General features: G+C 45.1%; 1 protein-coding gene across 6 annotated transcripts in view; it reads right to left on the bottom strand.

Annotated features, from left to right (window-relative positions):
* Positions 1-12,182: 12,182 nt before the first annotated feature.
* The window catches only part of ppp2r5eb (protein phosphatase 2, regulatory subunit B', epsilon), a 35,758-nt gene continuing 32,673 nt past the window's right edge, over positions 12,183-15,267 (bottom strand). For all 6 annotated transcript variants that reach the window (XM_041060343.1, XM_041060342.1, XM_041060340.1 and 3 more), the window contains 2 exons: positions 14,968-15,069; positions 12,183-14,612 (listed from right to left, as the gene is read on the bottom strand). In XM_041060343.1, coding sequence (XP_040916277.1) covers positions 14,513-14,612; positions 14,968-15,069 — 202 coding nt within the window. In that variant the 3' untranslated portion in view covers positions 12,183-14,512. The remainder of the gene's footprint in view (positions 14,613-14,967; positions 15,070-15,267) is intronic.

Here is a 15,267-nt window from a genome sequence, read left to right as displayed (position 1 = left end):
TGTCGGTTAGGGTCGGTGGCGGTGTGTCTGCTGCTCGGAGGTCGGTACTGACGCTGGCTCTCAGTCGGACCGATGGAGAAGATCATTGTAACCGTGCGCTCTGGCTGCTCGGGGCGCACTGAGCCACGGCGGCGGCACTGCATCCCGCTGCCTGCCCGGAGCGCCAGGACGCATGCGTGTCTGCTGTTGGGGGCTCGGTCCTTAAAATAATGATGCACACTGTATGATACGTTCAGTGTTTGTGTAATAAATCATGTATAATCGAAAACAGAAATAATAAAAAAAGACATTTAAGTTAGATTTATTAAACAGACATCGGTCGATCAGCATCTGAAATACAGCCAAGTATATAAAAGGATAAGAGAACAGATCATTTTAGCTGTTGGATCAGGGAAATATATGAGTTTATTTTATACAGCTGCGCTCAGGACATCTCCAGTTTGATTAGGTACTTAAACCAATTACACAGGTCTATTACATCTGGACTCTAATTACATGGGACCATGATTATTTCTACTACTGCTGGCACTGCTACTACTCCCACTACTTATACTACTACTGATCACCATCATCATCACAAGTCTCTCTTTATAAAGCGGTTATAAACTGTAATTAATAACATGATTAATGGTTTACAAATCGTTTACTAACGCTTCATTATAATACTTTAATAAAAATCAACGTTTCTGTTGCCAGGTCGTGGAAAAAAAGTGTGCGATGTGTGAAGTGACTCTTATTTTCTAATGAGTTATATATAAAATTATTCATTTAAGGTTTTAAGGGCAGTCGAGTGTTGGATGTTTCTTGGAGAAACAACAGTCAGGCAGTGAGATTTCCAGGCAGAGAGAAACTGATGTTATTATTTTAGTTATAACTATTTCTACACAACCTAACGCCCCTTGTCATTACTACATCATGTATTTTTGCAGATTAAACATTAGAGATACATGTTAATCAGTGAGATTTACAGGTGTTGGTAGGTGTGTTTTTTGGACACAGCCAGGCTAACTGTTTCCCTCTGCTTCCAGTCTTTATGCTAAGCTAGGCTAACAAGGACCTGACTCCAGCTCTGCACTTCATGCACAGACATGAAAGTGACATAATTGTGGAACTGTCCCTTTAAGAAACACAGTGTCATCAGTCAGCGAGACTGAGGAGCAGAAATCAACTGGTCCACAGGTTAAACTTCCATAAGCTGACTAATAACAAGTAGCAGACTGTTGGTGAAAACAGTGTCACCCTCTGCAGGAGTCTCTCAGGAATGCTCATTACCAAGTAAGAAGGGTTAATGGGGCCCCTGGGAGTCGATGGGCCCCACCAGAGAGGCAGCCAGCGCTCCATGCAGGACATCATGTTTTATTTACTTCACTGTAAATATCAGGACAAACGCAGCACCGAGCACCGAGGCTCCTCAGAGGAGGACGACGTAGGTTCGCTTTAAATTTCCTGCTGCATTTAAATTTGTAGCTGTGGCTTTTTATTTCTGTCTGTAATGACTGAAGCACATTAAAAGCTACAGAGGAGGCAGATCTCAGGTGTCTGTATCCACTGCTACGAAAACCACGGGACATAAACATCAGAAGAAGAAAAGCTGTTAACTATAAAGTATTAGACTCACACAACAGAACATAGGATGAAATAACTTAGTGCAAAGACAGTAAAACTCCAAAAGCCAATGAATACCACAAACAAATGGCGTTTCACAAAGTCAGTACAGAGACCTGATGGTAGAACTACACGGAAAGTGAAGTGATCACCAAAGTTATTACAGTTCATCCTGAGGGGAACATGAATGTCTGAACCAAACTCACAGCTGCTGAGACATTTCAGCCGGGACCTGTGAAGCGTTGGAGCGGCCGATAATCAGGTGATAAATACCAGCACAGTGTCCACTGAGCACGAATATCAGAGGAAAGTTACAGCAATTAGACGTCGTGTTTGACACAGTTTGTTTCGCGTTGTACTTTAGTCAGTGTTTCAGAGTCGTATTTACTAATCTCTCATCTCATCCCTGCTCCTGTTAACACCCACTGATTATCATCCACTGCTGTCAAGGAGTCTGGAGATCACCTGAGACAGTACAGCACAGAGAGTGTGTGTGTGTGTGTGTGTGTGTGGTTGCGTTGTCGCTAAACATGCACAGTGCCCAGCGCTCCTGTGGGATGTGCTTAATTGGCCCACTTGCATCATGGGGTATCAAACATATGTGACAGTGCAGGTGGGACAGCTGCCGCCTGAAGACAGGCCGCTCTCTCTCTCTCTCTTTCTCTCTTTCTCTTTCTCTCTCTCTCTCTCTCTCACTCTCTCTCTCTCTCTCTCTCTCTCTCTCTCTCTCTCTCACACACACACACACAAACGTACGGAGGCTCATTAAAGGCTCGGTCTCAGTAAATCGCTGAATTTGGCTTTAAACTGGTGTGAAATGAGGAGAGTCTGGTCCCAGTTATGAGAAGTGGTTTGAACGACCGTCAGACACTTTACAGCAAACTGAGGGAAAAATCTCACTCTGAGTAACAAACAGCTCAAGATGATTGGTTACGATATCGAAGCTTTACATGTTATATTAACATTATATTATTATAATGATGAAACAGATAATGTGATTAAACTTTCTTATGGTTGAGTTTATTTAAACTAAAGTTACAGTTCAGGACAGATTGTGGTCTTGGTTAAATATCGACAAAGGTGAAAAAGGTGAGTGGGAGGAGAAGTCAGAATGTGTTTACTTTATTATTCAGCCGAAACCACAATCCAGAGTGTTTTTATTTCCTGAACACAAACACACACCAGACTTAAGATGCCAAAGTATTATGACTGTGGCAAAGCTGCGAAAGTAACGGGGAAAATAAATGAGTTGTAAATAAACAGAATGTCTGTGAGAAAAGGTTGAACAGTCCACAGTGTGTGTGTGTGTGTGTGTGTGTGTGTGTGTGTGTGTGTGTGTGTGTGTGTGTGTGTGTGTGTGTGTGTGTGAAGGATTGCTGTGTCATAACATAAAGTATCATCATCATCATTATTCTATGTTCGAGTCCATTACACAGGTTGTGTTGAGGCTTTGTGTTTGTGAGTCAGAGGAAGTTGACTTGTAATTTTCAGCCTCGTTGTTTTGCTCCAGGCTTTGTAAGTTTGTGTGTTTGTTCATTAACACCGGAACAAAGTCCATCTGCATCAGCTGAGTCAGCTCCACCTGAACTCCACCTCTGAGTTTCTCGCCACAAAACCGCTGCACGTGTCTCGGACCGACCTGCATTGGACAGCGCAGTGTGTCTCCACGGGGATTTGATGACTGTAATCACTCTAATTACACCGCATCACTAACCCCCAATTACGCCCAATCAGCATTCAGCAGGCGGCCGCCATTGTTCATGTGGAACAGGCGCTCGCGGCCGATGAGCCTGATAAATGTATTTCCGGATTCCACAGCTCCGAAGAGACACGTGCAAATCACCCCATCGACTGAACAAAACGCTCAGCTCCTAATGAGTAAATAAAAATAAATAAATAAACAAATAAATAAAGCCACAGCTTGAAAAGGAGCAACAGGCGAGTTCTGTCTCTGCAGCGCTTAATTTGAGTTGGAGTTATTTCCAGCTCCACTGCTCACTGAGCAGAAATGAGTAAATGTCAGAGGGTGGAGATCAAAGGCAGCAGCGGGACGACACTTACGCCTCATTTGGGGAGAGAAAGAGGAAAGAGCTGAGGATGGAGGTATCGAACCCCCCGCCGTCGATCAATGCCCCGCCTGCACATCTGGAGCGAGGCATGGCTGCATCCTCCTTATTGATCTCAGAATTAATTAGTCCGGCTTCCATCAGAGCTGCGCGTCTCTCGGCGGCCCTAAAAAAAGGAGAAGGGGATCGAATATCAAAGTGCTGATCCAACCTACCCGCCCGTGAATGCCGATGCCCCCCGTCAGTTCTCCAACCCCCGGCCGGCCTCCGGTCGTTGTGCCGGCAGGAAGCTCAGATGTTGAACTGGAATAAAAACACAAAGTTTGCCGGTGTCTACCGTCTGATGGTGAAGTTGGCAGGGGTGAGGCTGGAAATAGCAGAGCTGAGGGACCTGGTGGTAAATGGGTTTTGTCCAGTATAGACATGTCTCTGTTGTGTTGCCAGTGTGCTGTGTCAGGAGACCAGCAGGAGGTCTAAATTGCTGTATTGGTCAATAAAAAGAGCTCCATTACACTCATTGGATAAAGAGTCTTTTACAGGGCTGGATTAACCTGTTAGGGGAACTCAAACAATTTGCTGCTCTGCCCCTAATGACCCCAACCACCATCCTCTGGACATAAATACAGACCACAAATCAGCCGACACGTGGCAGCGTCGTTAAACAGCCAGAAAGCAGCGGTGCACTTACACTGGCTGGAGGTTTTCCTCCTCACTGCCTTTGCAGGAGCACTAGTTGTATACAAATGTAGTTTTTGGGAGACACTGTCCTCAGGGTCCCTTTATAGGTTGACCTGGACACAGGGACCCGCCTTCTTCATTGTGCATCAGTGGTCCCTGTTTGGCCTGGTTAGTAATCTGGCAGTGGGACTTGGTATTTGTCTCTTGAGCTGCTGAGGGACGCTCTGCTGCCTAAAACTTAACAACCGTGTGGAGACAGCCGGTGGGCGCGTGAACAGCCTGCTGTGGCGTTTAGCGAAGCCTCTTCCGCTGCAGTTTAATTGTAGAGTACTTTCTGAATCACAAACGTAAATGTGTTTTTCTCGGACAGCGTGGAAGCTTTCGAAGGAGGCGTGAAGTAACCTGCCTGCGATCACTGTGTCTGGCTGTTACTGCTAATTACAACCAGGCTGCTGGTGCTGCGGTTTGTGTCTCTGGATCCCTTTCCCTCCATCAGCGTTACAGTTTGAACAGGCTTATTCTGGAGCTCTAATTCTGTAGCTTTTAGCTAATTACTCCCCTGTTAATCTTGGTTACACAGTTGCGGTGGCATGAAGACACACACACACCGACACAGGATACCGTGAAAGAAAGGCCTCAGAGGCAGGGAACAGAAGGCTGACATAAAATCAGAGCCACATCAGAGGAAGGAGCCAGGTTTTCTCTCATATTTGTGTCACATTGGGCCAAATCAGCTGACGTCAGTGTGTTAGCTGGGAGCTAACATACAGAACAAGAAGCTCACAGCAGCAACAGTGGAGGAAAATAAATAAGCTCAACATGTGATGGCAACTTTGTCTGAAGAACGGCAACGTCCTCCATCTTTCTAACTCACTGATCTAACTCACTGATCTAACTCACTGATTTACTGACAACTCCTGAACAAAGTTCCACCTTTATTCCCAGAGGATGAAGGATTTTATGGCTCTTACCTTTTACTGTGCTGCAAACATCAGCTTTTCTTTGACCAACTCGTCCAGGATGAGGGCGTCCTGAAAAAGAAAAGAATAAAATGTGCTGTGTGCATTCACTGTGTGGACAAACTGTGTGTGCATCCCTGGACAACAGTGTAAAAAACTTTTTTTTTTTTCCTTTCAAAAACCAACTTGTTCAGGACACACCTTCATGCTCCCCTGAGGATGATCTCCACAGATTTTTTTTTTGTTTCCACCGCAGGTCATCTGTTTCATCGGCTTTAACTGTTTTATGTCTGGAGACGTTACAGACTTGTATTACATCAGATTAGTTGGCAGCTTATGATAAAGTTCAGCTGCCTCAAGTCAAAACATTCTGATTTCCTATCCTACCTTTATGCCCAGATTCCTGTAAACTTTATTGGCATGTAGAGGAGCTTACAGGACTTTGGGTGAGTCACCGTCCTGCTTTGCTTCCCTCAGTGACAAACTCAGACTGAACAGGAAATCCCTCCAATTTTAAGATACTGTCACTTTTTTGTGGACGTCTCTTTGGCAACTTCTGCAGCTTTGAGACAAGTAAAATAATCTCCTCGGCTGGAAATACGTTCCTGTGTGTCACAAGAAAAATTAGACTTTGAGCCAAGGTCCTGAAACTAATGACCTGATGAAATGATGAATATTTCAACGAACAAACCTTTAGTCCCAAAGCAAAGTTTTTCAGAGGATGCATAATGAGTCACCTCGTCACCAGCAGTGGGCTATTAACGGCTTCGGTTTCCATGTCAACCAGACGGCTTACATAGTATGGACAGTAAGAAAGGTGCAGCACACTAAGGTGAGAATGAGAATGAAAATGCAGGATGCACACATTATATTCAATTACAAGATGAGATGCCAAAAAAAAGAGATGAAACACGAAGTAAACTTACATGATATGAGCTGAGATGATGTTTCACATTAGATGAAAAAGGTAAAAAGCAAAAGGCAAAACCGACGATGTGCGAAATGAGAAAAGTTTGGTCCGTACTGCGGAGACGTTCGAGTGTTTTTCTCCCTCGATGTTTTCTGGATGCCGACCTCTAAATATAGAAAGTATTTTTGAGTTTTCCTGTACTTGGTGTTTTACACCTTTCAGGCCACAAGAATGAAGCGCACACTAACATGGTACACAGGTGTCAGCTGGAGATTAGACCATATCCTTCTGTATCCTCCTGTAATATTAAGCTGCAGGTTACACAACATTCCAAATATTTTTTTTACTTACTCTGATAACTGATGATGTGATGTGTGTATTTTTACAGTAAACAAACTAAAGTCTACCATCTCATCGTCTCACGTCTGCTGTATCATCACTGACACAACCTGGAGATTATTAAGACTCATTGTAACTTGACGAAGCAGCAGCAGTGAGTCCACAGACAGCAGGAACCAGGACTAAAGTCCACAGGCTAAAACACACCGAGTCCACTGACTGACGCTGGGACGCGAACGTGTCCAACAAGCCCTGCAGCTCTCGGTCGTTCTGCAGTTCAGCAGGAACGTGAGCTGATATCAGCAACAGAGTCGAGTCGAGTCAACGATCCAGGTTTGCACAGGTTTGCAGTCCTGAACAGGTCACGAGGTTCCAACAGATGAAATTACGTGGCCTGACACGAGGAGCGAGCACAGCATGACCTAAAGAGAGATCAGAAAACATGAAATGATTTAATACTGTGACGCAACATGACGTGAGAACATGACGCCATGACAAGGCCTGAGATATAAAGAGCCTTTACTACAAAGGCCGAACACGTTCATCAGCAGTGAGCACAGTCACACAGCCAGAACAGAACAAACACCAATTACAAAAAATCATCATGAGAACTGATGTGTTCACACGAGTGAGCGGGTGCACCTGTCCGTGTGCCTGCGTTTGTGCGTAAACAAGCCACTGGATTTATGGGTCAAGAGGTTTTGTGTTGATTTTCTTCCAACAGCAACTGATGGAAGCGAAGAGAAGAATCATCGGACGATTACAGAGGAGAGGAATCGGGCTTTTAAAGCGCTCTGGTCCGTCAGCTTGGCCATGGAGACGGAGGCAGAGCGGCTGTGTGAGGGTGAGGTTCCTACACGACCTGACCGCCTGTTTCTCAGCGTGGTGCATTAAGTGGTTAAATATTTAGCTGCGCTGCCTTGAAACAGCCAAAATGGATGTTTACAGTCCTCAGTGGATTTCTGACCTCCTCCGGCCTGATTCTTTCCCAGCATTCCTCCTAATAAACAAGCTCCATCAGAGCATCTGCTGCGTTCACGGGGTTTAATTAACTCGGCAGAAACACGCAGCACGAGGATCATGAAAGTAAGAAATAAATGGTCCCAATTAAACATTAAAGGGAGGGTGAAGACGCAGAGAGTCCAATTTGTTTTGACTTTATGGTATTTTTCTGTGTTTTTCATCAGTACACAAAGAGAGAGGCAAAACACACACACACACACACACACACACACACACACACACACACACACACACACACACACACACACACACACACACACACACACACACACACACACACACACACACACACACACACACACACACAGTGGGAAGAAATCCTGTAATAAGAATCCGAGACTAGATTCAAACCCTGTCACAGGCTGAATGAAATGAACCAGTGTCGGTGGCCCCGTGTAAAAATCCTCCGGCCTCATCAGCACAAATCACACGCCGGTGCAGCGATGACGAAGAGCGATGAAGATGGTTTTAAAACTCATCCCACAGACAAACAGGACGTGAGTGAAATCTGGACTCGGAATCATCCAACATCAAAACGCGTTTGGCGGAGTTTGTTTCTCCGCATGACGCTTCGTTTTCAACATGATCCGTCGCATATTGACTCAGCGTGAATCGTCATAAAACTAAAAGCCGAGCGTCTGAAACCAGACAAGATCTTTTTCTGTCAATAAAAACATGCTGTTTGTTAATGTTCCTGCTGTAAACTACTCAGACGTGCTGCTTGTTTGTTTGTAAATGTGTGGGAGTGTGTTATGACTCTCCATGTCTCCTAACATCTGTGCAGTTCTCACACGCCTCCACCTCATATCACACTAATGTAACATGAAGGAGTCTCAATCATCCTCTCACCCAGACGCATGAAAACATGAGCCACGCTGAAATTAGACAAAGGAGTTTAGAAGGAACTGAAATGGTATTTCACTCCATCGTTCTGAAAGTTTGCTCAGCTGACTGAGCAGATTTATTTCAGTGACGCAGGACGAGCCTGTGCTTCGATCAGGTTAATAACGAAGATTTTACACTGGAAAAAAAACAAAAAAATTTGTGCCAAAGAATGAACGTCACCGTTTTCACAGCGTAGAAGCGTCTAACGTTTCTGCTGAGTCAGAGTTCGCTCTTCAGGGTCACCATGATCTCAGTAAATCCCTGTGAGCCTGTGGATTCAGGATCGATCCTCAGAGCGACAGGGTGTGCTGGGTTTAATCTGGGGGGACAGGGTCCCTCCTTCAGGTGTCTGACCTGCTGCAGTGCTCCTGAGGACACTTCAGGACGCTTCAGTGAGAGTCCACACAAAAGGTCACTGAGTCTCCCTGACGGAGCTGCAAGATCCCGAGTTTCATAAACAGCTGAGCAGCCATTTGGCATCTGATGACTCATGGAAGGATTACTGAACGGGCCCCCGGGCACAGACCCAGGGGCCCATAGGGTCAGGGGGCCCATGATTGTTGACAAACACACACACAAAATGATCACAGAGAAATGGCTGACTGATGTGTCGTTTGTAGTCACTGTGTGTGTCCTTCAGTGTGGGGGTCGTGTGTGTGCGTGTTTCTCAAACTGACCTTTCTGAGTCCAGTTTCTTTATGTCACCGTTTCAACGGCCCCACCAACACGAAGCCCTCGTTTATTTTGGTTCGTTTGTTTTTGCTTGTTTACGTCTGAACCGAATGTTCGTCTCTGCGTTTGTGGAGCAGGAAAACGTTTCAAACTGAGCTTCTGCATTGTTTCCTCAGGTCTCCTATAAACGCACAAATACAAACAGATAAACACAAATAAACAAGATTAAAAGTAAAATGAGGACCAACAGGAGAAGCTTTACACAGCGTCATGCTACTGACATGTGAGTCTGCAGAGGAGCAGCAGTCACACTGAGCCTTCGTGTGTGTGTCGACACAGGCCGAGGGGTACCCCACGCACACACACACGATCTGTGACATACAGATCGTGTGTGTGTGTGTGTGTGTGTGTGTGTGTGGGCTCGTGCCTCCTGCAGCAGCAGCAGTATTTATGGCAGCTGAGTGGGAGGACTCGTACGTTCTCATACTTTTCTGTTTTCATTGACAGAAAAAAAAAGCTTTTATCTCATTCGTGTCAAACAGCCACAACAACAAGACTTTTTTTGATCTCATTAACATCATAAAAACGGTCCTTATGATATGTATATCCTCTGTGCTCCGACGGGAAAATCCCCACAGGCGCTGAATTTCATCACTGAGACAGAACGTGGATTCAACTCGACTGCTTCTTTTGTTTTTCTATCGACATTCACAAAATGGCAAAGATTAGCCAGAGGCAATCTGGGATTAAGAGGCTTATATTAATATACATACATTCATTACTGCATAGGGATTAAAGAGAGGAGAGAAATCCAGAGAGAGAGAGAGAGAGAGAGAGAGAGAGAGAGAGAGAGGGGAGGACAGAGGGTGGTGAAAGGACAAGAGATGATTGGGTCACGATGTGAGAAGAGAGGAGGAAACAAGGGAAGAGAAGATAAAAAAAGGAGGGAAAAAAGGTGTAGAAGAAAAAGAAAAGGGGGTGAAGAGAAGCAGAGAGGAAAAAGACATGGGGACAAAGAAAGAAATGATGATGGAGGAAATAAAAAACCAAAAAGAAACGAGGAAGAGGTGCAGAGGAAGAGGATTTCAAAGGAGGAGGTGGAGGGAGGAAAAAGTTCAGAGGACCCTGGAGAAAGACAAGGAAAGGTGCAGAGAGACAGAGAGAGAAGGAGGGAAGCTGGCAAGTCTGCAACAGGACCATGATCCAAAGCAGAACTCAAAATCCACCACGAACCACTTCAAGAAACACGAGCTGGAGTTTCTGGACTCCCACAGTCCCCCCGCGTCCCCCCACGTCCCCCCACAGCCCCCCACACAGTCTCAGATTACAGATTTGTGAACTCAATAGTTTTTTCCAGTCCCTCAGTCAGGAAGTTGGACACTCGGCCTTTTTAACTGTTCCTTAGAATGAATAATTTACACGCCTGAATGAAATCACATGCTCAGACATGCTGTGGAGACAAGGGAGGAGGACTCCCCCTACAGGCAGATACCTGCTACCACACCTCAGTGCTGAGTCTCTGGCTTTACTGAAGGTCCAGTGTTTGAGACCAAACTTTTTTAAACTCCTCGTCTCACTGTCACACAGAAAGTAAGTTTCCAAAAATGGAAACTTTTCCTTTAAGAGAATCATCAGCTGGTTTCTTCCATGTCCCGGTCACAGTGAGATGTGTGATGAGGAATTAGTTACAGTGGTAACAGTGGTATCTCCACTTTTGTGTAGATTCTGTCTGATAAAAAAAAAATCATAATCATAATCATAATCATAATAATAAGCAAAGACAGATGAATGAGTTAATCGTAATAAGATAGCTGTTGACACCTGCTCTGTGAGCTGCAGGTCTCTGGTGACCTCTAGCGACGAACTGAGGAACCGCTTCAAAAGTCCCATCAGAACTTAGCTGTCTGATCAGTGAACACTTTAAGCTCCACGTGCATCTTTTCTTTGTGAGCATGCGCTCAGGTATGAAAACACGCCAGCCGCAGCTGCTGCTGATTTTCAAAAGATTCTACAAAGATTTAAAAAGTTTTCTACCTTCAGAGAGAGACTACTCTTTCACAGACACGGTCCAAACTAACTGAGCCTCCAAATATAAAAGACAAAATGAAAGACATGAAACTCGAGAGTGAAACACTCACCTCCTCTGCAGCTGCGGTCACTTTGGATTCCAGCGGTTTTCCGTTTTAACGGCGGAGAAGAAGAATCACAACATCCGGCATCAGAAAACTGTCCCGCTGAAGAATCCACCTGTCCTGTGTCCACCTGTGAGACCATTATGTTCAGAACACCTTCACCTGAACACGCGCCTTCACGGCTCTTCGGCTTCCTTAGTTTAGCGCGTTCATGTTTGACTGTCCGCCTCCCGCTCTCTTATTGGCCAGAAGAGCTGCCGGGCCCTCTCACCTGATTGGCAGACTCGGGGAACACACCTGTGGGACTGTCTCATTTGGTTAATGGGGTTAATCAGTATGCGCCACCTACAGGAGACAGAGGCAACATGTTTCTGTGAATTAAAGCCCGTGGACAGTGTCGCAGGTGTCCTCAGTGATTTTGTTATCTGGACTCAGGACCAGACCAACCTCTGTGGACGTGCAGAGACTTTTTATTTTCCAGGTACTTTCGCTTCAACAGGCAACAGCTTCGAGTTTTCTTCTGTTTTTTTTTAGTATGTCTGTCCCGGGCCTTCATCAGAACCATCTGACCCAGCCGCTGGTTGCCTTCCATGGATTTCCCCACAAACAGAATGCAGACACACAACACACAGTGAAGAAACATGTAGAACAAACACACACGCCTCATACACACAAAGACGTAATGCAGTACATTACACAGGCTCTGAACTCCAGCTCATTCTAACAGATCAACTCCGTTATATTCTGTATTTTTTATGGTCAATAAATCACATGAAAACACAGTGAATGTATCACTAACAGGTGCTGTGTACCATGAAAACACACACACACACACACACACACACACACACACCCTGTGAACCCAGTAAATAAAGCGATTCAGCATCTGGGCTTTATCACAAAACAGGTTTAATTTAATATCTCTTTATTTTTTAAAATAATTAAACATTTGTATTTCTCCAACCCTTTTTTATCTTTTTTTTTCAGTTTTTAAATCATATTATTTCTGGGCCATTCTAAAGCACACATTAATTCTGCCAGGGAGGAGGGGGGAGGTTCACTGTCAAACTCCCAACAGGGCAAAGTGGTCTGCTCCGTGCCTTCCATCCCTCCCTCCCTCCCTCCCTCTGACCCCACTGCCTACCTGCCCACACCCTTTCCCCTAAACCCCTCCCCTCCCCACCCTCCCCCAACTAAAAAAAATATATCCAATGGTCAAAAGAAACTTCAGCAAAATATCCAAAATGAGATAAAAACCAAGAGAAGAGGGAGGAGTGAGAGACAGAAAAGAAAAAACAGACTAAAAGGGGGGAAACACTATCATAAATACCAGGAAGTCTTGTTCCATAATACCTCTTTATATACTGGATACTCCTCTCCACAGTTTCCTAAGCAAAAAACATAGGCTAAATTACTACAAGATACAAGATTATCAGTGTACTGCATTCAATAACAATGTACAGGGTTGTCTTTTTTTGTCACTGTTGTTGTAATACTGTGAAGTCAACGCAGCGCCCCCCAGTGAGGTGGGGTGAGGCGGGGCGCTCGTCTTTTTCACGACAGGAGGAAGATTTTTGGCGTTCCTCTGAAGACTTTTTTTAATTTTTATTCTGAAGTCCCCGTTATGGCCGGAGGTACCAGTGCCAGACTGATACCAGGGAAACCTGGTATGAATGGTTGGTTGGTGAGGGAGGTGGGGGGAGGGGGGGGGGGCAGTGAGGGAGGGAGGGAGGGGTCAGAGAGAAAAAAAGATGGAGGGCAGGAGAAAAATAATCAAGTGAAAGTGGTGAAAAGTGATCCACCATTTTCAGAGCAGGAAGGAGGTGGAAATGAATCGAGTGCGTTTACATGTAAACATTCCTGCATCATCGAGTCAGACTGAATCCTGCGAGAGCAGAGACCCAGGGAGGGTTCACAGGTCACGGGGAGGTCAAAATAAATGACGTGCACAGGACCTGAAACAGAACACAGCTTCTGCAGAATGGAAATGATCCCAGCTGACAGAGGCAGAGCCGAAAAGATGTGACCACTTACACTGAGGGGCCATTTCCCCCTCTTAGACTTTTAATCTGAAATCTGAATCAGTTTTAGAGGCTCGGAAGCGTAAAACAAGACAATCTCACAAGAGAAGCAAGAATTCGATAAAAGTCCAAAAAAGTAAAGAGAGTTTTTATGCAGTTTCCTGCCTGTTCAGTCATTTCGACCGATTTCACTGTGACAGAATTGATTATGTAATTTGAGGATATGATAAAAGTGTGTTCAGCAGGAACACAAATCACAAACGTGAGGAAATTATTTATCAACAATTTCTCTCCTTCTGCTGGACTCTGTGACGTGCAGTAAGACCACACATGTGAACGCACTCAGAAAGAAAAATTTAAATGTGTTTGTGTCGTGAGAAAGTCCCTGTTGTTGTTTTTAAATGTGTTTTGTTCATTTTTTTTTTCTTCCCCGTTTAAAACAGGAAGCGGGGCCAGAGAGGGGCCGGGGGTCCTTTAGGAACCATTGGGGGGTAGAGGAGGTGGAGGAGGTGGAGGAGGAGGAGGGTATAATCAGTCCGGACGCCCCGTACTGGGGCAGAAATGACAGATGCACCATCAGAGGGGCAGCAGGGAGGGAACAGAAAAATGGAGGCAACGGGAGGAAAAGCAAAGAGGAGAACCAGGAAAATAAAAGTTACATGTGGGACTGTTCTGAAGAAGACGAGAATGGGATGAAGAGTTAAAATCAATCTAGCTTCTCTTTTTTTGTTGTTTTTTGTTTTCAACAGTTCGTTTCATGTCCTACAGTCCAAAAGGTTTTTTTTTTGTTGTAGTTTAAATCCCCCTCCCACACAAGTCATTTTCTCATTTTCTATTTTTTTCTTCCTTTTTTTTATTATTATTGTTTTGTTTTTCTGTTTGCAATAATATCAGTTTAAGGGAAAAAAAAGAAAAAATAATTATTTACAGTGCTGTTGAAATAATGAAAACAGACGTGTTGAATCTACTGTAAAGTAAGTCGCATAAACACAGGAGAAAAAAAACATAAGAAAAAAAAACAATTAAGAAACCAGCGGGCGCTCCGTGTCGATCCAGAGACGATGGCCTTTATCGGGGATTCTTCGGAGCTCTGGGCAGACATGGCTGATGTGGAGGGGTGGAGCCGGGGTCAGGATGGAGGGGCGGGGGAGTCAGAGAGGAACAGGATGAGGGGCAGGGGAGGGAGGTGGGCGGGGCAGAGGGGAGCACGGCGCTGTCTTCGTTAAGTTGGGATGATCCCGTCGCTCCTAAGGCCCCGCTTCAGCTCCAAGTCCTCCAGCTTCTTCCACAGCTCCTCCCGCTCCTTCTCCTTCTTCTTCTCACTGAAACAGAAACACAACATGAGGACTTTTACTGTTTCAGAGCGCGGCTTTACTCTTCCTACAGAGCCTAACACTAACACGGGATCTGGATCAGGATCAGGATCAGTCTCTGACACATTAGCATCGCTCTCACTCTTCTTCCTGCGTCTCGTGCTGTTGCTAACACTGCTTGTTTCCGTGGAGCTCGTTTAATAAGCACAGACATCTCAACCCTGATATCTGTAAAGTGTGATGATAGTAACACTGTGTGTGTGTGTGTGTGTCTCTAACGTGTTAAGCAGCTCTCTGCAGGCATCATAAACCATCACATTATCCACGAGTGTGCGTGATGGTGTGAGCGTGAATGGCTTCTCACCGCTGGCGGTCCGACTTGTAAGTGGCTGTGAGTTCATCAAATAAGGTACTGTTCATCTCCATGAAGGCCTTCAGTACGTTGTAGACCAGCGCCACGATCGCCCTGAGAGGAGGGAGGACAGAGGGAGATCACACTTCACTACTGAAGACACGACATCCAGGTTTACAGCTTCGACACACACTTTCAATCACACTGTATCTCCAACTTGTGTCCTGCGTTACAGAGAAATCCTGAAGATTACCGAGTCTTCAGGGACTGTGAGTAAAGAGCTGATGATCAGGCTGCAGATCAGCCAGAAGC

The sequence above is a fragment of the Toxotes jaculatrix genome, chromosome 17 (genome assembly GCF_017976425.1).
Source record: "Toxotes jaculatrix isolate fToxJac2 chromosome 17, fToxJac2.pri, whole genome shotgun sequence".
Lineage (NCBI taxonomy): Eukaryota > Metazoa > Chordata > Actinopteri > Toxotidae > Toxotes > Toxotes jaculatrix.
The sequence above is the reverse complement of the archived record's forward strand: the minus strand, read 5'-3'. Positions and strand labels throughout refer to the sequence as shown.